The sequence below is a fragment of the Thamnophis sirtalis genome, unplaced genomic scaffold (genome assembly GCF_051295495.1).
Source record: "Thamnophis sirtalis isolate CommonGarterSnake01/CBP01778 unplaced genomic scaffold, rThaSir2_p1.2 scaffold_15, whole genome shotgun sequence".
Lineage (NCBI taxonomy): Eukaryota > Metazoa > Chordata > Lepidosauria > Squamata > Natricidae > Thamnophis > Thamnophis sirtalis.
Genome location: NW_028261395.1, coordinates 22,461,300 through 22,484,417, shown reverse-complemented (window position 1 = coordinate 22,484,417; position 23,118 = coordinate 22,461,300). Strand labels below are relative to the sequence as shown.

Sequence of the window (23,118 nt, the reverse complement as noted above, 5' to 3'; positions counted from 1 at the left end):
TAAAGGAACAAGACTAGAATTTATGTTCACTTTGTGCACATATTAATATTGAATTTTAAGTATGGATTGATTGTAGTTAGATCTCTTTCTGAGTTACTGTTTTCACTTGCCTGTTCAAAAGGTCAACAAAGCTGTTAGAAAAAGGCTTTCCTGTCCAATTAGATACATCTACCACTCTAGAGGATGTGGTGGCTCAGTGGTTAATATGCTGTGCTTCTCGATGAGAAGGTCGGCAGTTCAGCGATTCGAATCCCTTAGTGCCATGTAACAAGGTGAGCTCCCGTTACTTGTCCCAACTTCTGCCCACTTAGCAGTTCAAAAGCATGTAAAAATTGCAAGTAGAAAAATAGGAACCATCTTTGGTGGGAAGGTAACAGCATTCTGTGCGCCTTCGGCTTTTAGGCATGCTGGCCAAATTGCTATGGAGATGTCTTCAGACAGTGCTGGCTTAGAAACAGAAATGAGCAGCCCCCCCTAGAGCCGGAAACAACTCGCATGCATGTGAGGGGGAACCTTTACCTTTTATCATTCTCCATCTCTAGTAGATTGCAACTGAGTCCTGATTAATATTGCAAAAAAGAACTATTGGCGAGTAACCAAAGTAAAAAACTGGTGCATATCCACAAAGTTTGTGATAAAATGGTATGCCATGAATATCCATTGTACAGACTGCAACTGCTTATATCTGCCAGTTCCTTGGGACAATCAAGGTTCCTTTTCAAGTTCTATGAAATGCAAAGTCCTGCAAATGCACAGCAAATCTTTTGATAAGAAGGAATGGAAAGGTCTAACCACGTTCATCATGTGGTTGCTCAACACAGGGGTGCGTGTTGAGACTCTATATTCTTTATGTGCATGACTGCATTCCAATTCACGCTAGTAATACTGTCACTAAATTTGCAGATGATACCACACTGGTGGGACTCATCTCCGGGTGGTGGGGGTGAGTCTGCCTATTGAGATGAGGTGGACCGGTTGCTTTTGTGGTGTGGAGACAATAATTTGGCCCTTAACACCAATAAGACCAAGGAGCTTATAGTGGATTACAGAAGGAATAGATCAGGCATCCAGCCCTTGCTTATCAATGGAGACCGAGTGGAGCAAGTGACTAGTTTTCTGGATGTTGTCATAAAAGAGGACCTGACCTGGGGCAACTCACATTGCAGCACTGGTCAAAAGAGCCCAGTGGAGATGATACTACCTGAGACTTCTCAGGAAACAACAACTGAATGAAAAACTGCTGGTGACCTTCTACCGCTGCACCATAGAGAGCATTTTGACTTACTGCACCTGTGTATGGTTTGCCAGTTGTTCAGGAGCAGATAGGACAGTGCTCCAGAAGGTCAATGTCATTGCCCAGAGGGTCATTGGTTGCCCTCTCCTCCCTTTGGAAGAGCTTTTTAGCTCCCACTGCCTTAAGAAAGTTCAAAATGTTCTTGGCACCCTTTTTTTGAACTATTACCATCTGGCAGATGGTACAGGATAATAAAAACAAGGACCAATAGGCTGAAAAACAGCTTCTATCTCAGTGCAGTAACAATATTGAATTCAACTGTATAGTGAAATATTAGTGCAATATCAGGGGTTTTCAATTCAATTGCATAGAATGTGAAGGATGTGTGTTTTATTTTTATAATTATAATGTATACTGAAGATGTCATTTAATTTCATTGTATGAGGTACAATGACAATAAACTAAAGTAAACTAAACATTCCCACAAGACCTCAGAAAAGCTTTTGGACGTTTAGTCTATGGTTTAACTCAAGTGAGATTTTAAAATATAGGTTGGCTTTTGAATTATGTGACCAGCAAAGGCCTATTTGAAAACAAGTTTCTGTCTTCCTCTCTCTTCTCTCCTCCCCTTTCATCTCTTTCTTTCAGATCAGCCTGTCCTTTTCCGGATCTCAAATGAATCGGACGCGGGGATCGCAAGTATCACAAAAGTTGCTTACAAAGCAAAGACTACTACAGCTATTTCATAGCCCAAGAATGAAGCTTTGCTTTGCTGGGAAAAACTCCATAGAGGTGAGTCAACATTGAACCACTCCGTTATCAGAGTTGTGCCAACTTTTTTTTTTTTTGACAGCCTATCTCAAGCCAACAATAATAAAAAAATATGCTTGACTTTTAAGTAATGATTTACACACACGATTTCTAGAGTTTAAACCGCAGGTCGCCAGGCTACCCTGCAGATGAAAACGGGGGAAAGAGCGGTTTGCCTAAGGCTACCTGCAGTGGAGGGATTTAAATAATTTAACAACTGGTTCTCTGGCTTGGTAGACGTGGCTGTGTGGTCATGTGAATGGGTGGGTGTGGCCAACTCAATGTCACTCATCATACCCAGCCCCACCTGGCCACTACCTTCAAAGGCAGAGGTGGGATTAGGCAATTCTGACCAGTTTGGACTAATCCCACCACTGGCTAGCCCTGCCATTTTTGGCACATTTTTGGCCATTTTCTGGGCTGTTTTCAGGCCCCTTTTCAGCCCTTTTTTGGTCTATTATTCAGCCACTTTTTGGGCTGTTTTCCAGGCCATATTTTTGGCTATTTTTTGGACCAAAAACAGCCTGAAAACAGTCAGAAATGCCCCCAAAATGCCCCCAAACTGGGTGGGGGTGGGACCAGCCAGTGGTGGAATTAGATGGTTCGCAGAATTTTAACAACCGGTTCACCCAAAGTGGTCTGGACTAGCTGAATCACACTTCTGGCTACCTGGAGAATTTCTGGACTGAGATGAGATTGAGATCACAGATACTCAGCACATGGCTAACAGAATTCTTTATTAATATTTATTAATATTTAATGTAATAACAAAGTACTACCAAACTCTCTGGAATATTGCAAAAACCTGTTTTTTTAAAATCAATTCATTATATAACAATTTAAAGTATTTTTCTGGGAAAAGATCCAGCTGCCATCAGAGAGGATTTGGTGTACCTTGAAAGAATGAAAGAACATAGGTGCATTTTTCTGGCTTTCTGTACTCTAGAAATGAAGCTTTGATTTGCACTGGCAACAGATCACACTGGCACCCTTCCAAGGAAATACGATCCATTGGAATTCATTGTCCTAGTTTAGATTATTATTCCGGTGAAGTTTTTAAAATTATGAGCAGGGAAAAAAAACTCCTCTGGACTTGTGCAAAAATGGGGCCTGATATGAGATGATCAGAGTGATAATATTAACCATAAAAGGTAAATGTAAAGGTTCCCCTCGCACATATGTGCTAGTCGTTCCCGACTCTAGGGGGTGGTGCTCATTTCCATTCCAAAGCCGAAGACCCAGCACTGTCTGAAGACATCTCCGTGGTCATGTGGCCAGCAGGACGTAAACGCCGGAGGCGCATGGAATGCTGTTACTTGCATTTTGAGCTCACTCAATTATGCGGCGCTAGGAATTCAAACCACTGAACTGCCGACCTTTTTGATCGACAAGCTCAGCATCTTAGCCACTGAGCCACCACATCCCTCGAATATTAACCATGCAGTGATGCAATTGTGCAGCTGGTTTATGAGTTATGAGTTTACAGACTTGTCTTCTCCAACCTGAGCTCTTCCAAAAACAGAAATCAATTCTTTGGGAAGCACAGTTTCAGTCGCCAAACTGAGACAGTCACTCAGAAGAAGACAATACAATGGCAGAGGTTTTAAAACAGCCCCAACAAAACTGGATTTATTACCCTGATTTCCTTTTTCTTTTTACAGAAGTTTGCATTCCTGGTTATTGCCTGCATGTTTTCAAGGGCTCCCTAGAAGATGTCTAACCTTGATATGTGGAAGCTCCCCCCCCTTCCCACACCCCCTTGAATTGAATTAATCCATTCTCCTAGTGGAGGACTCACATCGAAGCAACTGGATGGAGCAAACAAGCACAACATTTTACCTTTGGCAGGAGGACGAGATGGAGTCATAAGCCCCAGATGAAGCGGAAGCTGGCAGCAGTGTCATCCGATGGACACCACTGTGAGAAGCAGTAGCAACAGCATCAGCAGCAGAAGATGGACTGGCCGAAGCAGCAGGCATAGCAGAAGGAGCGCAGCTGATAGACACAGGCTCATGCTCAACAGGGGTACTAATTAAAGTTAAATTGGATAAAAGAAGATGTATGTTTAAATGCCAGGCCTTGAAAGGTCCACCCAGGTGGTGGACCAACAAAGATACAACAAAGAGACAGGAGAACTTGCTTCAGAGTTTTGGAAGCACAGCTCAAAAGGACAATGGAGACCAGGGGTTATTGGTTAGAGCTTCGGCACACTGGGTGGAGGGTGGGGGGGAAGAGACTAAGAGAGTCCCCTCACCAACTCTCTGTATCCCAACTGTGGGAAGATGCATCCGTTGGTCAATCCAGGCAGGAGATATCAGATAGGATCTAGATCAGGGGTGTCAAACCCACGTCGTCCCATCGTTGTCACATCACGTATGCAGAGGTGGTTTGCTCCCGGTTTGGCCCAGTTCGGCTGAACCGCTAGTGGTATTTTTGCCTTGGTTGCAGAACTGGCAGCGACCCAGGCTTACCACGCCCTGAACCGGTTCCCTCACCGCCGTCATGTTGTTTTCTAGTGACCGCGCGTGCAAAGTTCACTGTAAATTGTTCTGCGCATGTGGGAAGAACAATTTACATTGAACTGTGCGCACGTTTGCTTCGCTCGAGAAGCAAACTGGTAGTAAAACTGGCAGAAACCCACCACCGGACATATCATGACTTTCCCCCCTTTGCTAAACTGGGCGTGGCCAGCACATGACACATCTGGCCTGGGTGCCCCAAGTTTGACACCTCTGATCTAGATCATACATGTGTTCCCACCTTTTTTTGCTGTTGTGTCCGCAAATTTTTAGCCTTCTCTGAGCTGTTGATTCAAAAATAAAAATGCAGAAGTTGCATGTGATAACAAACAGAGTGGCAAATGGGAAGTGGAAGGAAGGAATGATAATACTTGGAGGCCTCTTGATACTGACAGTGAGTTATGGCAGAGAATATACATAGACTGGAATAGGGAACATTGGTCAGCCAATGAAAAGACATGGCAACTGGGTCAGCCAATGAGGACTGTTTGGAAACTGAAACAGTATTTGCTGGAGACAGCTAGGAGCCTGGGTGTGGCTTAGGTTAACTTCTGTACTATAGCTCTGAGTCTGTGCGGAGAACTAAAACTAGTCTGAGCTCTGAACTAAACTGGGAACCAATCTCTCCTCTCTACCACGTTGGAAGAACCACTCTTGGGATTGTATATGTGTCTCAGTAGTAGCTTGCCAATTTTTTTACTACTGGTTCAGGCGCATGCACCTACGATGCTTCTGCGCATATGCGGGTAGGTGGGCGGAGCCTCCCGCCGCTGCTACTGGTTTGCCCGATGAGGGCCGAACCAGGAGCAACCCTCCTCTGATATGTCTCATGTGCTAAATTATATATAAAAAGAAGTTAATGAACCCTGCTGAATCAGTTACCTGTGTGTGCTTTCTGGATTTGATTACTGCAACAAACTCCGACAAGTTAGTGCTTGAGCATATTCCTTAGCATTTTCTTACTTTACCCAACTTGGCTGATGTTAGAGCCCCTCCCCTATCTCTCTCTTGCATATGCTAAGTTGAAGGGTGGTCCTGTCAATTTTTGACTCAGTCATCAGTTCTCAGATTGTTGCTGGTTTAATTCATGCCTCACCTCATTCACCCTCTTCTTTCTCTATTGATTCCTGTATAATTCCTTCAGGGAAAGTATTTCTGGGATCCAGCTAGGTGAAATGAACCTGAAGACCTCATTTCAACTTTATCATCTGAACATGTTGTATTTTAGGAGCTAAACTTCCCTCAAAACAGGGGTGAAATGCTACCAGTTCGGGCCGGTTTCCCCAAATCGGTAGTATTAAAAAATGCTAAAAAAGTTTTTAAAAAGTTCCGACCATCGCTTGACGCAGCTGATTGTCGCACAGCTAATTGTCAGAACTTTTTAAAAAACTTTTAAAGCATTTTTTTTTACTGGTGGTTTGGGCGAATAGGTAGTAAAAATGCTTTGAAAAGTAAAAAAAAATAGTTCCGACAATCGCGCGGCACAGCTTGATTTTTACACAGTTGATCATCGGAACTTTTAAAAAAAGTTTTTTAGCATTTCTTACTACCTATTCGCCTGAACTGGTAGTAAAAAAATGCTTTTATAAGTTTTTTAAAAGTTCCGATGTGCGTTTGGTGTGCATGTGCACGCAAAGCAAAACAATAGCAGACTTCAGAGCATTTCACAGGTGAAAAAGGGGAAAGAGTAATTTGCCTAAGGCTACCTGCAGCGGTGGGATTTAAATAATTTAGCAGCCGGCTCTCTGGCTGGGTAGGCGTGGCTGTGTGGTCATGTGAGTGGGTGGGTGTGGTCAACTCAACATCACTCATCACACCCAGCCTCTCCTCCTGGCCACTTGCCTCAAAGGCAGAGGTGGGATTCAGCAATTCTGACCGGTTCGGACGAATCCCACCACTGGTTAGCCCTGCCTCTGCCCATTTTTTGGCCCATTTTCCAGCCATTTTCCAGGCTGTTTTCAGGCCCCTTTTTGTCCCCTTTTCAGGCTGTTTTTCAGCCACTTTTTGGGCCAAGTTTAAAAAAAGGTTCTGATGTGCATTTGGCACACATGGACGTGCAAAGCAAACCAGTAGCAGACTTCAGAGCATTTCACCCCTGCCTCAAAACCAAATGTTTGCACATCTTATTTCTACAACCGTAGGGAACATTTCATCTCTTTGGGGGTCCTTTTCTGATGGGAACAAAGCCATGAAGGTGAAATTTAGTTATGTGGAAGACCATTCAAATGTGGTCTACTTGTTAGTTGTGCTACTCAAAACAGTTGGGCTAGGCAATTTTCATGATCATCCACATTAGTTCTTGGAGCCCATGATATCATGCTACATCTACTGCATGGAAGCCTATAACTAGAACCCCCGGGCCTTGTCAAGAACACGACACCATCACAACATGAGCAAATTGGTTATGAGACTCATCAAGAGCAAGCCAACACTTCCCTGGCCTTCAGGAGAAAATTAGAGGAATGGAAGACTCAAGAAATGGCAATCAGCATCCTACAGCAGGGATCTCCAACCTTGGTAAGTTTAAGACTTCTAGACTTCAAGTCCCAGAATTCTCCAGCTAGCCATGCTATGGAATTCTGGGAGTCCACAAGTGTTAAAGTTGCCAAGGTTGGAGACCTGTGTCCTACAGCATGAAGTTAATCTCCAGCACCATCCCAAGGACACACTCAAGACATCATTAATGACTAGAGCAAAACATAGGTAGACACATCTAACTTGACCTTATGGTTTCTTCAGGAGTATTTTAAGTGTACAGCATGACTTAGTTGCCAAGAATTGTAAGTGAGACCCTTCAAACACCATTTCCATCATTTATATGAGCACCAGAAATACAGCAGAGCTCCTTGATCCAATTTAATATCTCAGTGGATTTGGCCTTTATTAACTATTACCTCAGTGACAATACCATCTGGTTTCCCAGTTACCAGTTCAAGGGAAGAGAGTGTGGCAAGTGGAGAGTGGAATTGCACAGTGACATGAAATGGACAGTGACAGGAAGTGGATCACTGCCAACTTCTTTTGCTGGTTCATTACTATAAAATCCTTAACAAGATTTGATATCCTGCAGAGTTGATCCATTATTTTCTAACTGTTATTTATGAGTTACCCTAATACAGAGGTGGGTTCCTATCGGTACAGTAGGGTTCGGCCAAATAGGTAGTAACTCTGGCAGACACGTGACCGTACCGGTTCTATCCTCAGCGCTGCCATCTTTATTTTATTTTTCTTCATTGAAAAAATGTCATCCCACCCCCCCTTTTAAATGGTATGCACATGCCAGTCCCAGAAAGGTCCCAGAGATGGGCCATTTTTCGCAAAAACAGAGGCATTTTTGCCTTCCCCCAGCCTCTGGAAGCACTCTGCAGGCTTCAGCAGGGCTGGGGGAAGGGAAAATGCCTCCATTTTTTTTGCAAAAAATGGCCCGTTTTCCACCCATGTATTTCAAAAACGGGGGCATTTTCCCCTTCCTCCAGCCCTGTTAAAGTCTGCAGAGTGTTCCTGGGGACCAGGGAGGACAAAACCTTTTTTCTTACCGGTTAGTTTGCAGGAGCTCCCTTAACTCCTGCGAGGCTGGAGACCACCAACCTCCAGTCAAAACTTTTCACCACCATTTCGGAGGGCATGGCTTGGTGAGGGGGTCATGTGACTGAGTGTGTATGAGTGACATCAATTTGGCCATGCCCATTCAGTTACATGCTCCCCCCCTCATCTAGCCATGTCCACCAAACCGGTAGTAAAATTTTTTTGAAACCCATCCCTGTCCTAATAGGTATTAAAATCTAGAGCCCAGCTGCTTCAGGCAAGCTTTTTCCATAGACGTTTTTCTTCACAGACCCAACCATAGCATATCCTGTTGATATGGCAGAGAGTATTTAGGGTGTTTTTGGGTTCAACTCCGAGGTGTTTTTGGGCTGATAATTTGGACTTCGTTGCATTGGTTGATCTGAGAGCTGGATCTGGTTTCAGATGTAATTTTATCAGAGTTTGTGCTTTACACTGGAGTGCAAGATCAGTGATACTGGGAAAGCTGCCTTTCAGGTTCTCTTCTCTGAATATTTTAGCTCTTGAAAATTATGTTATTACACTTTCTGTGACAAAAAAAATCTCTTGATCTGAATCCTCAGAATGTGCTCAGGTCTCTTTCCAAATATTTAATGTCTGTAGCTAGTTATCCCACTAAAAGAACAACATGTTGAAAGTTCAATGTATCTTATTTTAGATGTTCCAATATCCCTCAGAAAAAATATAAAAGGTAATGTTTTATCATTCTTTTGCACACAAAACCGTCCGCTCCCCAATGTTCTACAGATGGGTCTTGAGCAATTTTAAAAAAAAGATCACAATTCCCTTTTTAAAAAATCAGGGAAGGTGGAAGTGCTTTATCTGGGCAAGTTCAGGTGTGTTATTATCAACTACTACTCTACCTGCCCTGTTTCCCTAAAAATAGGATCCAACCAGAAAATAAGCCCTAGCAACAGAGGTGGGTTCCTACCGGTTTGGCCTGGTTTGGCTGAATAGGTAGTAACTTGGTGGCTTGGGCCTCTGGAACTGGCAGCGATCCAGGCCTGTCATGCCCCCAAACTGGTTCTCTCGACTGCGCCATAGGCGCTGCCATCTTTTTTTTTTTGCTTCTGCACATGCGCAGAAGCTTTTTTTAGTACTGTGCATGTACCCGTAGTGTGCATCAAGCAAGCGTGCGGGGTGCATCCCTGAGCAAACCAGCAGTAGCAGCAGCCAGAACCCACCCCTGCTCTAGCATGATTTGCCAGGATGCTCATAATATAAGCTGTACCCCAAAAAATAAGCTCCAGTTAAGATCATCATGCAGATGGGTGTATTTAGTACTGTGTTTTCCTGAAAATAAGACCTAACCCAAAAATACACCCCCCCTTCGTGTTTTGGAACAAAAATTAATATAAGACCTGGTCTTATTTTCGGGGAAACACTGCACTACAAATGGACTTTGTTCATGTCCTCTGTGGACAACTGTGATCCTCAAAAGTTTGAGAATCTCTAATGTAGTACAGTTTCATACAAAGCATTAAATACCCCACAGTCATCCATTATGTATATTTTCCTTTTTCCCCCTTCCCTGGATTTTGTTCAAGTCCACTGTGGACAACTGCCATCCTGCAAATTTTGAGAATCTGTAACGTTGCATAGTTACATACAAAAAAATTATCTTCAAGTACAGTACAGTCATCCATTATGTATAATTTCCTCCCCCTTCTCTATTTTATACAGTTTTCTGAAACTCTCTGTAGCAGTCCCAAACAGCTTCAAGCTTGTGGAAATCAACAGAAGGCCAACAATGATTTATAACAACAAGCCATAAATAGTTGTATGATAATAACAATTTGATAGCAACTGAGATGAGTATCAAACAGTTAATAAAAATCAGGAATGAAATCAGAAAAAATGAAGCGGAGAAAAAAAGAAAGACATGAATGGGAAAAGAACAAAAAATTTAAAAGTATCGAGGTAATAGTCTAAGCAACTACAGCTAGTCCTTGACTTACAACAGTTCATTTATGGACCATCCAAAGTTACACTGAAAAAAGTGACTTATGACTGTTTTTCACACTTACGACCATTGCAGCATCCTTATAGTCGAATAATGAAAATTAAGACACTTGGCAACTGATTCATATTTATGAGGGTTGGAGTGTCTTGGGGAATTCACCTAACAATCATGTTACTAACTTAACAACTGCAGTGATTCACTCATTAACTTTGGCAAGAAAGGTCATAAAATGGGGCAAAATTCACTTAACAACTGGCTCGTTTAGCAACAGAAATTTTGGACTCAGTTGCAGTTGTAAGTTGAGGAATACCTGTGTTCCTTACTTGCAAGGAATACTCCACAGGTAACAAAAGTTATATATAGGCTCAAATTATATATTCACTAAGGCTGCACTACTGTTACAGGGCGGGGCATAACCTTTTCCTAGGGGGTCACAGCAAGATCGACAGCAGTTTACAACTTCCGCGACACCTCATTTTAAAGCCCATAAAAAAACTGAATTGAATGAGCTATTAAATGTTAAATTTGCTTTAAGAATGGCTGGAAAATTCGATTCGGAAGAACAAAGGATCATTGACAGAATAAAATGCATTGCCTTTCGAGAGGCTCGCGATGCTGGAGCGACGTTTATCAATCGAAAATGGATTGCAAACAAATTGAAACGTCATCCGGATTGGGTTACTGATAATTGGAACAAAACAGCCCAAGAATGTTTCACAAAATTTGGAGAAGGGCGTCCTCTGCAACTGTCCCAAGAAAGCAAAGCCATCATTGCAACTGGCAGTCGCAAACAACGAAAAGGAAACCGAAAAGTGGCCCAAGAAATCCTTCAAATTCATGGAAAACGAGTTGATCAAAGGACAATCGGCCGATATCGAGAACGAGAAGGTTTGAAGCCATTCCACGTCATTTGCAAACCATTGAAAACTCAAACACACGTTCAAGATCGGCTTTGGTTGTGCGATTGGTTGTCTGAATGGACCGAGGAAGATTTTCTTCATTTGGCGCCATCTGACGAATTCTTCGTTTATGCCATTCGAAAACCGAATTTCCAGAACGATCGAATTTGGGCTAAAGACGTCAACGACATCGCCAAACATGAACGATATCGACAAATCGTTCGCAATCCGACTTGCATCGGGATTTTCGTCATTTTCACAGCCAAGAAACTGCATTGGGTTTTGAAGGATAAAGGGGAATCCTGGGATGGCAGTTATTTCCGTGAGAAAATTTTATTGGAGAATGTCATTCCATTTCTCAGTGATCCAGACAATGTCTTGGTGGTTGGTGAGGCTGTCTTTCTTCATGACAAAGCTCCTTGCATGCGTGCAAATGCGACTCAGCAATTGTTAAAGGAAAACAATGTCGAATTTTGGGGCAATGACGTCTGGCCGGGAAATTCACCAGATCTCAATCCGGCAGAGAACATTGGGGCCATAATTAAGGATGAAGTGGAAGCTCTGATGATTCAGGAGCAAGGTCAAAATCGATATTCGGTTGAAACTTTGAGAATGAATTTGGAAACTGTGTTGAAAAATCTGGAAAATCGAACGGAACTGTTTGAAGATTTGTTGTGTTCTTATCCACCTCGTTTGAATGCTGTTCGAAGGGCTAATGGTGGTCATACTGACTATTAAATCGTGTCAATAAACTCAGTTTTTGATGGGCTTTCGAATGGTGTATGAATTATTTGTGTTGTTATTACAAGTGTTGCTGTGACCCCCTAGGAAAAGGTTATGCCCCGCCCTGTACATTAGTCTTCTCATCGTTCCTCTCACCCATCTCTTCCTACTTATGATTGCAGGACTGTAACTTTGTTGCTTGTATCTTTATGATTTATATTGATTGTTTCCTGATTGCTTATTTGTACCCTATGACTATCATTAAGTGATGTACCATATGATTCTTGACGAATGTATCTTGTCTCTTTATGTACACGGAGAGCATCTGCACCAAAGACAAATTCCTTGTGTGTCCAATCACACTTGGCCAATGAAGAATTCTATCCTATCCTATCTTATCCTATCCTATTCTACCGAATGCCTTATGAAAAGACCCATCTCCAAAGTCCATAATGCTTGGAAGCGTGGAAGGAAAGAGAATGACTAGCAGCAAGATGGATGGACTCATTTATGGGTGAACTATGGAAGACCTGAAGGAAAAAGTTGTGGAGAAATTATCTGATGAAAGGTCTACATGATCTTTAAGAGTCAACACCACCAACTTGATGCCACATAATGAAGTCAATTGATCAGTCAACAAAAATTACCCTGTTTACAGTCAGGTGGCCTAGCTGTCTTCTAGATAAAATACCCATAGAAATGTTTTTGAAAAGAGGAATTCTAACTCTGTAATTTGGAGTGCATTGGTGTCTGCTTTAATCAGCTTAAGATGTAGGATGCAACTGCCACAGCTCGATATAAATGAGATAAGCTTCTCTTATGAAAGGATGTGTGCATTAAGAATTCACACAAGGCATTATAGGCACCATAACAGCTTGAAGATATGTGGACTTCAACTCCCAGAATTCCCTGTGCTGGCTTGAGAATTCTGGGAATTGAAGTCCACCCATCTTCAATTTGTTAAGGTTGAGAAACACTGCTCTATGGAATAATTTATGTGAGAGCTAGACATTTGTAACTGTCCTTCAACAGATTAGTTGTAGGAATTGGCATTTGCATCTTTAGACTCTTTAGAATAGAATAGAGCTGGAAGGGACCTTGGAGGCCTTCTAGTCCAGCCCTCTGCTTAAGCAGGAGAACCTACATTATTTCAGATAAGTAACCGTCTAGTCTTTTCTTAAGAGCCTCCAATGATGGGAGCGCCCATGATTTCCGAAGGTAAGCTGTTGCACTGGTTAATTGTCCTTTTGGTAGGCCATATATAGTACACAGACACCAATCCAATACTTTGACAATTGCCCTCATTGATCAATTGAATTTTGTATTGATTAGGGAAATGACAACTTTTTAAAACCTGCAAAGCAGGTGAGATATTACAGACATATACTCTCTATTGACAGGTTTGGCACTTTCGCACCAGAGACTTTCTCATAATTTTAACGCAATGTTACAATTGCAGGAAAGCTCCACAACCACACAACAGCTTTTTGACCACGATGAGTAAGAGAGCACCTGGCTCAGGTGAAAGAAAACAAATTTCTTACCATGACAAGATTACAAGACATGGCACAAGGCTCCTACGATTGGTACTGGCTCTTTAAGAAAAAGTCTGAGATATGCTGATTGGCAGCTAACGTGAAAACGTGTTTGATCTTTAAGGCTCAATTTTATTAGTTTGCTTGGAACTTTCAGTTCCTTCTCCCCCCCCCCCCCCAGTTTTTTGAAATTGGGGAAGTAGAATTAATGAGCAAAATATTGCCTTACGTCTTGTAGGGATTCACAACATCCGAAGAACACTTTGAATGTCTCCCCTAAATAGTCTATATTTAAATTCATTCTGGGAGATTTCTTCCCCTTCATACTCTTCCCCTAGTGAAGAAAAGAGGGCCCAAACATGTCACCCTGTGACATTGCAACGTTTACCCTTTCAGCCCCCAAAACTATCCACAGGTTGTTTAAAACGAAACCTACACCTGAACATCAGCAAGACGGAGGAGATGATGTTGGACTTCTGGAGGAAGAGAGAGGAATCTGCCCCACTCTACATCAAGGGGGGCTGTGTAGAGAGAGTCTCCTCCTTTAAATTCCTGGGAGTCCATCTCAGGGAAGACCTCACCTGGAAAAACAACACAATCCAGGAAGGCCCAACAGAGACTCAATTTTCTTAGGGTCTTGTGCAAAAACAACAACAACTGATGAACTCCTTTTACCTGTCCACAATAGAAAGCGTCCTCTCTTATGGCATTACAGTATGGTATGCCAGTCTGACAGCCGCGGATAGAAAAACATTACAGAGGGTGGTGAGCATAGCACAAAACATCGTGGTCTGCCCCCTGACACCACTAGATGAGATTGCTAGGGCTTGCTGCCTTAGAAGAGTGAGGGAAATCCTCAGGGACCACTCACTCCCTGGTCAGCACTTCTTTACCCTCCTACCATTGGGAAGGAGATATAGAAGCATAGCCAGCTGCACAAACAGGTTGAAGAACAGTTTCTATCCATGGGCTGTCAGACTCCTGGATGCGAAATAACATCATAACTATGTAGTACGATGGACTTGCAGGCCAGCGCAATGTGTAACATGTTCATACTGGTACAATTGGACTGGGTCAGGGGTGAAATCCAGCAGGTTCTGGAGAACCGGTAGTGGAAATTTTGAGTAGTTTGGAGAACTGGCAAATGCCACCTCCCCAGAGTGGGATGGGAATGGAGATTTTGCAGTATCCTTCTCCTGCAATGCCCACCAAGCCACAGCATGCCAACCAAGCCATGGCCACAGAACCGGTAGTAAAAAAAATTGAATTTCCCCACTGGATTGGGTGTTTGTTAATATGACTTATTGGGTTAGGGACTTTTTGTCTTCACTGTGAGTAGTATTGTGTTGGGGGTGGTTGCACTGAGGGAGCTCAGTCTCATTGTACATATGTTGTGCACTGACAAATAAAGTATTATTATCATGCAAAGAAGATCCAGGAAGCCCAATCCCCAGTGCAAAAGAGCCCCTCCGTGAGATCATAAGTGCTCAAAACTTCTATTATTTTTTTTAAAAATGTACATACCATATTTTTCGGAGTATAAGACACACCTTTTTCCCTGAAAAAAGAGGGTGAAAATCTGGGTGTGTCTTATACACTGAATACAGCTTTTTTTTTGCCTCCCGAAACCTCACCCACTTTGCAAAAATGGCCGTGCAGAGCCTTTAGGCTTTCAGAGAGCTCCTGGGGGCTGGGAGGGCAGAAATGAGCACTCTATAAGCCTCCTAAAAGGCTGTTTTTGGGAGGTCTGCAGAGTGCAAAAACTTTTTTTTAAAATTTGCCTGTTCAAAATCTTTTTATACTCCTGTTTGTCTTATACTCCGAAAAATACGGTACTTAAAATTGGAAAGCTGTACTATATCTCAAGCAGAACTCAAGCTGGTTTATATTCGAAATTTAATACCCACCTTGACTGAAATGGAACTCAATCTCAAAAGAAGGTTTCATGGCTGCGCACGCACACACACACTTACAAATATAAAATGAAGTGTCAAGTGAATTAAAGAAACCTCATAGCTGAAATGCATAGTCTACCCAAGGACCTCATTGACCCAATAGCCACAAATCCAGGATGAGGTTAGGAGGGTTTAAAAGCCTACTATTAGTGAAGGGCATGTAAAAGTCCATTATGCGCTAGATCTGAGACTGGGAGGAAGCACAGCAACAAACAGAAATGCACATTACCTGTTTTCAGTCGCCACAGCAACATGTTTCTTGCCACTGTGGAAGGAGGGGAATAGTATGAATATATGTAGTGGACAAGACCCCAGTGAGGTAGGAGGGTGTTAATTGAAAGGAGGCAGAAGGCATTTCCAGCTTGCTTGGTTACAGCCAACCAGTAGGAAAGTCACTTGAATATTAAGGGAAGCAAGTTGATCACAACGGTTGACACAAAAAGACAGTTTCAGTTCTTGTTGGGATATGATGTGTCTCTTTCTGTGCATCCGAAGCATGACCCTATATCTCCCCTTTCCATCCATCCCTCCCATCCCTCCCATCCCTCCCATCCCATCCCATCCCATCCCATCCCATCCCATCCCATCCATCCATCCATCCATCCATCCATCCATCCATCCATCCATCCATCCAATCAGCTTGCCTAGAAATCAGTTTGCCCAGATGTCCCCCCTAATTTCTAGATTTCTAGCCTGGAGAATTATTTTCACTAACAAAAGATAAGAGCATACAATTCAATGCATACATTTAGAAACTAGGTTTATAACATGGAGAGTTTAAAGTCCTGTACTTAGTACAGAAAGGCAATTAGACTTCACAGTCCCTGTCCTCAGTCTTAAGTCAGGCTACTGGAGAACAATTATTATTTCAGTGCACTCACTTCCTTGACAATTGAAAGAACTGATGGATATTCTATAGCCAGAACTCATAAATGTTGTGAAACAGAGTTGCAGATGCAATCCTATGACTCTTGACTGAAAAGACCTTGTGTTTAATACAGCTTCCTCCCAAAAGATATATATGAAACTGGAATCCCAATAAATGATTATATTGGAAATTACATAATATTGGAAATAGCATCTAACGAGCCCTTAGACCAGTTGAACAAAGGGTAAGAATAGATAAGGGGAAGGTTCTTCAAATTTTGCCACTATATATTTATTTCCCCTGGCCAATATTTCCCACCCCCCCTCCTCTGTCTCTCCCCTCCCTCTCCCTTCCTTGTCAAATTGTGAGACCACCCATCAAACTCACAGAGCAACTCTGGGCATTGTATAATTAAAAGCATAAAAATCATATAAATATGAGAAGGGAAGGTTAGAAATATCTTTGGACTATATATAAAGGTTATTAATCACAATAATAATTATTATATAAAATAAAACTATATCTATATACAGTTAAATCTTAACTAATAGGGGGAAAATGCTATGATATAGGATATATTTAAATAAAGAAAGGAGAATGATAATAAATTATATACATGGAGGATGAAATTTTTGGTATTAAATATTATGGATGTTTAGCTGAAACAGGATATGAGGATTTGATGTTAATGGAGGATTTTATAAATAAGTAAATGAAATGCCAGCATGTGGTTATGGATTAAATCTTTGGTATAGTTAAGGATGAAGGATGTTTAAATAACTGTAGTCAATTAAAAGTGGAGGTATGATGATGTTAATATAGTAAACATTTGAGTTAAGATATTTGAATTAATATGAATTAATGGAAGAGATGCACAAAAACTTGTTGTAACCAGCTGATATACTTTTATATAACATATACTTTTTTTTTTTGCTGTGAGTGTGTGTTTTTCTTTTTTAATTGTTGTGTATATACAAAGTGTGTCTGTGGGGGGAAAAATAGTTAGGATAAACTAGTAAAGGTAAGGGAATAAGAAATGATACTAAATTATACCTATTAAATGAAATAATAAATGTATAAGAATGATAAATGTTAAAACACCTGTAACCAAACGACATGCTATATGTGATGATGGGTTTTTCTTCTTCTCTGTTTTGTTTCTTGTTCTTTTTTGCTTGGTTTCCCCCCCCCACTGTTGTGGGTATGTATTGTTTATGTAACCAAAAAAAAATTTAATAAAAAAAATCATATAAATAACATATTTGATCTGGGGGCAGATTAAAAGAATGGAATGGAACAATTAAAGTTTTCTTTTTACTTTACTGTGTTTAGGAGACAAGGGGACTTCATTTTCCTCTATCTTGTTACTCTTCCTTCAAGATATAAACTAGGCAGAAATGATAGCTTCCCCCCGCCCAAAAAAATAGCTCAATTAATTACGATATTTTTCTTTAACACAGCTTACTGTATTTGGGATGAGTATAAAATCATTGCAATGCAAATGACTAATGCCTTTTCAGAGAGAACTTTAAAAAAAATCTCTGAAGTTTCTGATATACATATGTATCATCCAAACACAACTCAGCTTTTCCCTTTCAGTTCAATCATTTCATTTATATGCAAATAGATTTTAATTGAGAAATCGTAGGAACCTTAACTGATGAATGATGGCAATTTCTGAAATCTGGAGACAGCTGCAGTAAGAATATCTCGGTGATCCATACAGAGTTATATTTCCCCCTAGCAGATGTGTAAGGACTGAACAAACCATCCAGCATCAACGCTAATCTGTCAATTAATAAAACGTTGGAACACAAAGAACACAAGGGCACTTTTATCTCTTGTTGATCATCTGCTTCTGTTCTTGTCAAAGAGAAGCGTCTGTTATTAGGCCCTTCCCTTAGCATATGGCTTATTCTCTGCTGTCTCTCAATTAAACCCTTACTTTCAGCACATGTGTTTTTGAATCAGTAGAATCAAAGAATTCATTTCTTTTTTTTAAGTTTCACAAACTCTATGCCAGCATTTCTTAATCTTGGCAGCTTGAAGATGTGTGGGCTTCAACTTTCGGAATAATGGAATAACAGAGTTGGAAGGGACCTGGGGGGGAGTTGTCTTTCAGTCCAGCCCCCTGGTCTGGCATGAAACACTATGCTATTTTAGACAAACGCTTGTCCAATCTCTTATTAAAAACTTCCAGGGATGGAGGAGCACCCACAACTTCTGAAGGCAAATCATTTCCCTGATCAATTGTTCTAACTATGAGGAAAATTCTCCTTAGTTCTTGTTTGCTTCTCTCCTTGATTTGTTTCCATCCGTTGCTTCTTGACCTGCCTTCAGGTGCTTTGGAGAATAACTTGACTTCCTCTTCTTTGTGGCAACCCCTGAGATATTGGAACACTGGTATCATGTCTCCTCTAGTCCTTCTTTCCATTAAACTAGACATACCCAGTTCCTGGAACTGTTCTTTATATGTTTTAGCCTCCAGTCCCCTAATTGCTATTCCCCAGAATTCCCCACCCTGCAAGGAAAGCATTCTCAAATATGCTTTCCCCCCTCAAAAGGCAACTGAACTTACTTTGTTTTTCATTGAAGATGTTTTGCTTCCCATCCAAGAACGTCTTCAATCAACTGAAGGATTGAAGAAGCTTCTTGGATGAGACCCGAAATGCCTTCAAGGGAAAACAAAAAAAGCCCAGTTGCCTTTTGAAAAAAAAGCACCTCTGGGTCAACCATAACTTGGATGACTGACAATCTCCATAGACCATGGGTCAGCAACCTGTGGCTCTAGAGCTGCATGTGGCTCTTTCATCCCTCTGTTTGCAGTTCCCTGTTGCCGGTCAATAAAAGAAAAAAGGACGCTGCGCTATGAGAAGACACTATGGTGAGGGAACTGGATTTCCAGCCGGGAAAAGGGAAAAGGATGCTGCGCTAGGAGGAGACTCTATGGTGGGGGAACTGGACTTCCGATCAGCTTCAGAATTGAACAGGACCTTTGTGGCTCTTTGAGTGTTTAAGGTTGCCGACCCCTGCCTTAGACATTCACATTGACTGGTTGATGAACATGGCTTACAAAGCGCAGGTTATAGTTGACCCAAAGGTGCTTTTTGGAGGGCAAATAAATGTGAAATCATTCAGTTGCCAGGTTTCTTGTGATGCTTTGCCTTTGATTTTAACAAATCTTGCTAAAGAAGGCTCTGCTTAAAGCATGCTGGGTAAAAGTCATTGGGTGGAGGTCCAGCTGCTTGACAACCATGCTCGACTGAATTCTCTTCAGCAAAGTGAAATAATTAAGCAGATGAGCAGATTACCAATTGCAATTAACTCAAGGGTGAAATTCAGCAGATTCTGACAGGTTCTGGAGAACCAGTAGCGAAGTTTTGAGTAGTTTGGAGAACCGGCAAATACCACCTCTGGCTGGGCCCAGAGTGGGGAGGGAATGTGGATTTTGCCTTATCCATCCCTTGCCATGCCCATCAAGCCACACCCACATAACCGGTAGTAAAAAAAATGAATTTCACCACTGAATTAACAGTTTCGTTGTACTCTTCTATCAGTTTGCACCAGGCACAAAAGGCTACATAAATCTTACCTGTTTCGTATTTTATTTGAACACTTATATGGAAAGAACTACTCTGCAGTGGTGGCAGGGGCATTGTGAAATAAAAAGAGGAAACAGGATGATATGAAAGAATAAATAAGATAGTTTCCTTGTAGCAGAAAGGAAGCCAATTCAAAGGAAATAGAAAACACAAATCTCAACAAGCACGACTTCATTTTAAATTGGTTAATACTTTGGACGTCAGCTGTTAAGATTCAAAATAATTCTTCTTACTGCCCCAAAAAGCTATACTGTATAGTATAATAGCTGATGGAGAAGAATCACGCTAGTGATTACTCTCCGCTTTTGCACCCAAATCGAATGCAATTCTGGAATACATGCCTCAGGCCAATTCCCACATGCCTGTTTATCATCTGATGATTTAAATATCAAGTAAAAACTTGTGTGAGCAAGAGAACCATGATCGCACTCCATTCAAGGGAATTGGCTCTGAAATGAAACTGGGAGAGACTTTCGATGATGCGCAATAAAAAAAAAAGTGTGTGTAAGGGTGAACTTCAACGTCTTTTGGGGGTGCAGTATTTAACTGTTGATGTGCTCATAATTGCTTTTCTGATTTACTCCACATTGACTGTGCTTTTTCAAAAGACAACTGGACTTTGGTTTTCCTAGGAAAGACAAAGTCCAGTTGCCTTCTGAAAGAGCACCTGTGTTGTGGCCCACCAGCGGCCAGCAGAGCTGGCAGCAGAGTCGGACAATGAGGAGGTTGGGGAGGAACATGGGCCAATCCTGGAGGCTGGGGAGAGCTCTGATAAGGGTTCAGTGTTGGAGGCAGAGATGGGACCAAGGCCGTCTGGCAGTGATCCGGTGCCTATAGAGCTAGACAGCAGTGAGGCAGAAAAACAGCTGGAGCCTGTTCCCAGTGTGTGCAGGTGCAGAGTTGCCACAAGAAAAGAACAGCTCAGAAATCAGGGTTGACTTGGGAGTAAGGCCACAGGTGGGCAGTGAATGGCCCCTCCCATATGAAAGAAAAGAGGAGCGAAAGGGGAGTTGGCTTTTGCAGGGAACAATTTCATGTTCAGGGAACATTCATTCGTTAGTTCATTTTAGGAGTGTGAAGATCTGTCCATGAAGCTCAGGAACTCTGTGCCAAGTCTTTCCTTGCACAGCCCTGCGTTTGGAAAATATTTACATGGCAGTTTTATCAATTAAGGAGACCTTCTCTCACACCAGGCGAAAAGATGGCACAGATTTACCCGCAGGACAAAGGGTACTGGGAGAGGAACACTTTTTAGTTCAAAAACTAGTGTGAGAGATGGCCAGGACAAAACGCAATGCAGAGTCTTGCGTGTTTAACTTCAGTGTGAGCAATAAAGAGTTTAGGTTGTGCCAGCCAGTTATTTGCAGAGGGGAAAAAAGAGAGATCCTGTATAAAACTATGTAATAACTTGGATTCTGCCCCTTCCTGATTTAAGCAGTACACATCTAATTTGTGTGTGCACTCCCTCAAACAATGAAGGCCACAAATGTGAACAAATGGACATTAGTCTGCAATAAACCCACAAAGCTTTAGTTGCAACTGATAATAAAACTCTCTGTTTAAATTGAGTATTAACGCAAGTATTTTCTGCCTGTCCTGATTTCTCTAGCATTCAAATTTTTCAGTTCACAGTGTGCAATTTAAAGAAGCAACAGATTTTTCCATTGCAAATCAAAGAGAACAATAAATTAAGGGACTTAAGGTAAAAAGGCAAATACGATAATCTGTTTTGAGATTCTTTATTTCAGATAAAACCACGCTGCTATATACAAGAAAAGTAACTTTCAAAGCAACTGCAATACACAAAAAGCAAATGTCATCTAAATGTTACACCATGCTGTCAACAACTCAGTGTATAAATTATCTTATATATATTTCTTTCTGGCCAACTTGCCTTTTGCTTCTGAACTTCTGCTTCCAACGCTGTTACTCACAATGATGTAACGTAATAAACCCTGCCTCTTCAACATACCCAACACACAAGGGGGGAAAATGTGAATTAACCCAGAATACAGGTAGTCCTCAACTTACAACAGTTCATTTAGTGACCATTCAAAGTTACAACGGCAATGAAAAAAATGTTTTTTCACACTTACGACCATTGAGGCGTCCTCATGGTCACGTATCAACATTCAGACATTTGGAGAATTGACTCATATTTGTGACGGTTGCAGTGTCCTAGGGTCATGTGATCACCTGTTGCAATTTTCTGACAAGCAAAGTCAATGGGGAAGCCAGACTCACTTAACAACCGGATTACTACCTTAACAACTGCCGTGATTGACTTAACCACTGTGGCAAGAAAGGTTGTGAAATGAGCCAAAACTCACTTAGCAAATGTCTCCCTTAGCAACATAAATTCTGGGTTCAATTGTGGTCGTAGGTTGAGGACTATCTGTACCAAGTGACTTCATCAATATGACCTAAATGAACTCTGCCAACTATGAGAACTGGAGTGTTGATCCAAGTCCTAGATACAATACATTTCTCTTCCAACTTCTGAATTCCAATATTCTTTCATCTATATTCTATAGCAGTGATGGCGAACCTTTTCGGCATCGAGTGCCCAAATTGGAACATGCATGCATGTGCATGCATGTATGTGCGATGGAGCGCCTAAAACCCAAAGACCAGCTGGCTGGCATGCACTTGTCTGTTTTTTGGGCATTTTCAAGCCATTTTTCGGTCCAAACACAGCCTGAAAATGGCCTGAAAAACAGCCTGAAAACGGCTGAAAAACACCCCACAAAATGGCCTCAAAATGGCCAAGAAAATGGCCTGTTTTCTGGCCGTTTTTGGGTGCATTATCAGGCCGTTTTGAGGGCCATTTTGGGGCTATTTTTCAGACTAAAAATGGTCTAGAAATGGCCCAGAAACCAGTCCAAAAATGGTGCAAAAACTGGCCCAAAACCAGCCCTGAAAATAGCCTGAAAATGCCCCCAAAATGGCCTGGTGTTTTGGCTGTTTTCCAAGCTGTTTTCCAGCACTCTGGCACCTGCGGATCTGCATGCCAGAAACCAGAAGAGCAGCTGGCGACGGCGCATGTGCTCACAGAGAAGGCTCTGTATGCCACCTCTGTCACGCATGCCATAGGTTCGCCATCACGGTTCTATAGCAATAGAGCTTTAATCTGGCTATAAATATGTATATACCCACTTCCCCATTCAATATACATTGGTTAAAAGCCAGAAATCGTAACAGCCAACTCACATTGTCTCTTAATGACTCAGGATCTACGAATTGGCCAACCAAATCAAGCCACTTTACAATTGAGAGAACTTACAGGCTGGATGAAAGAAACCATAATAACAAAGGCAAGCACTTAGAGGAAAAAATGAAATAATTTGGAAAACAAATAACAGTTATGTTTTTAGCTTCTCAAGATTTGTGGAGGCTGCTCTTATGCTAAACTCAGGAAAGGTGTTTATATTATATTCCTCTTCCAG

General features: G+C 41.7%; 1 protein-coding gene across 8 annotated transcripts in view; it reads right to left on the bottom strand.

Moving 5' to 3' along the window:
* Positions 1-23,118, bottom strand: part of LDB3 (LIM domain binding 3) — a 170,787-nt gene that overhangs the window by 29,118 nt on the left and 118,551 nt on the right. For 5 of the 8 annotated variants that reach the window (XM_087701852.1, XM_087701850.1, XM_087701851.1 and 2 more), the window contains 2 exons: positions 15,432-15,467; positions 3,884-4,072 (listed from right to left, as the gene is read on the bottom strand). In XM_087701852.1, coding sequence (XP_087557978.1) covers positions 3,884-4,072; positions 15,432-15,467 — 225 coding nt within the window. The remainder of the gene's footprint in view (positions 1-3,883; positions 4,073-15,431; positions 15,468-23,118) is intronic. The other 3 variants (XM_087701855.1, XM_087701856.1, XM_087701853.1) reach the window with 2 other exon arrangements.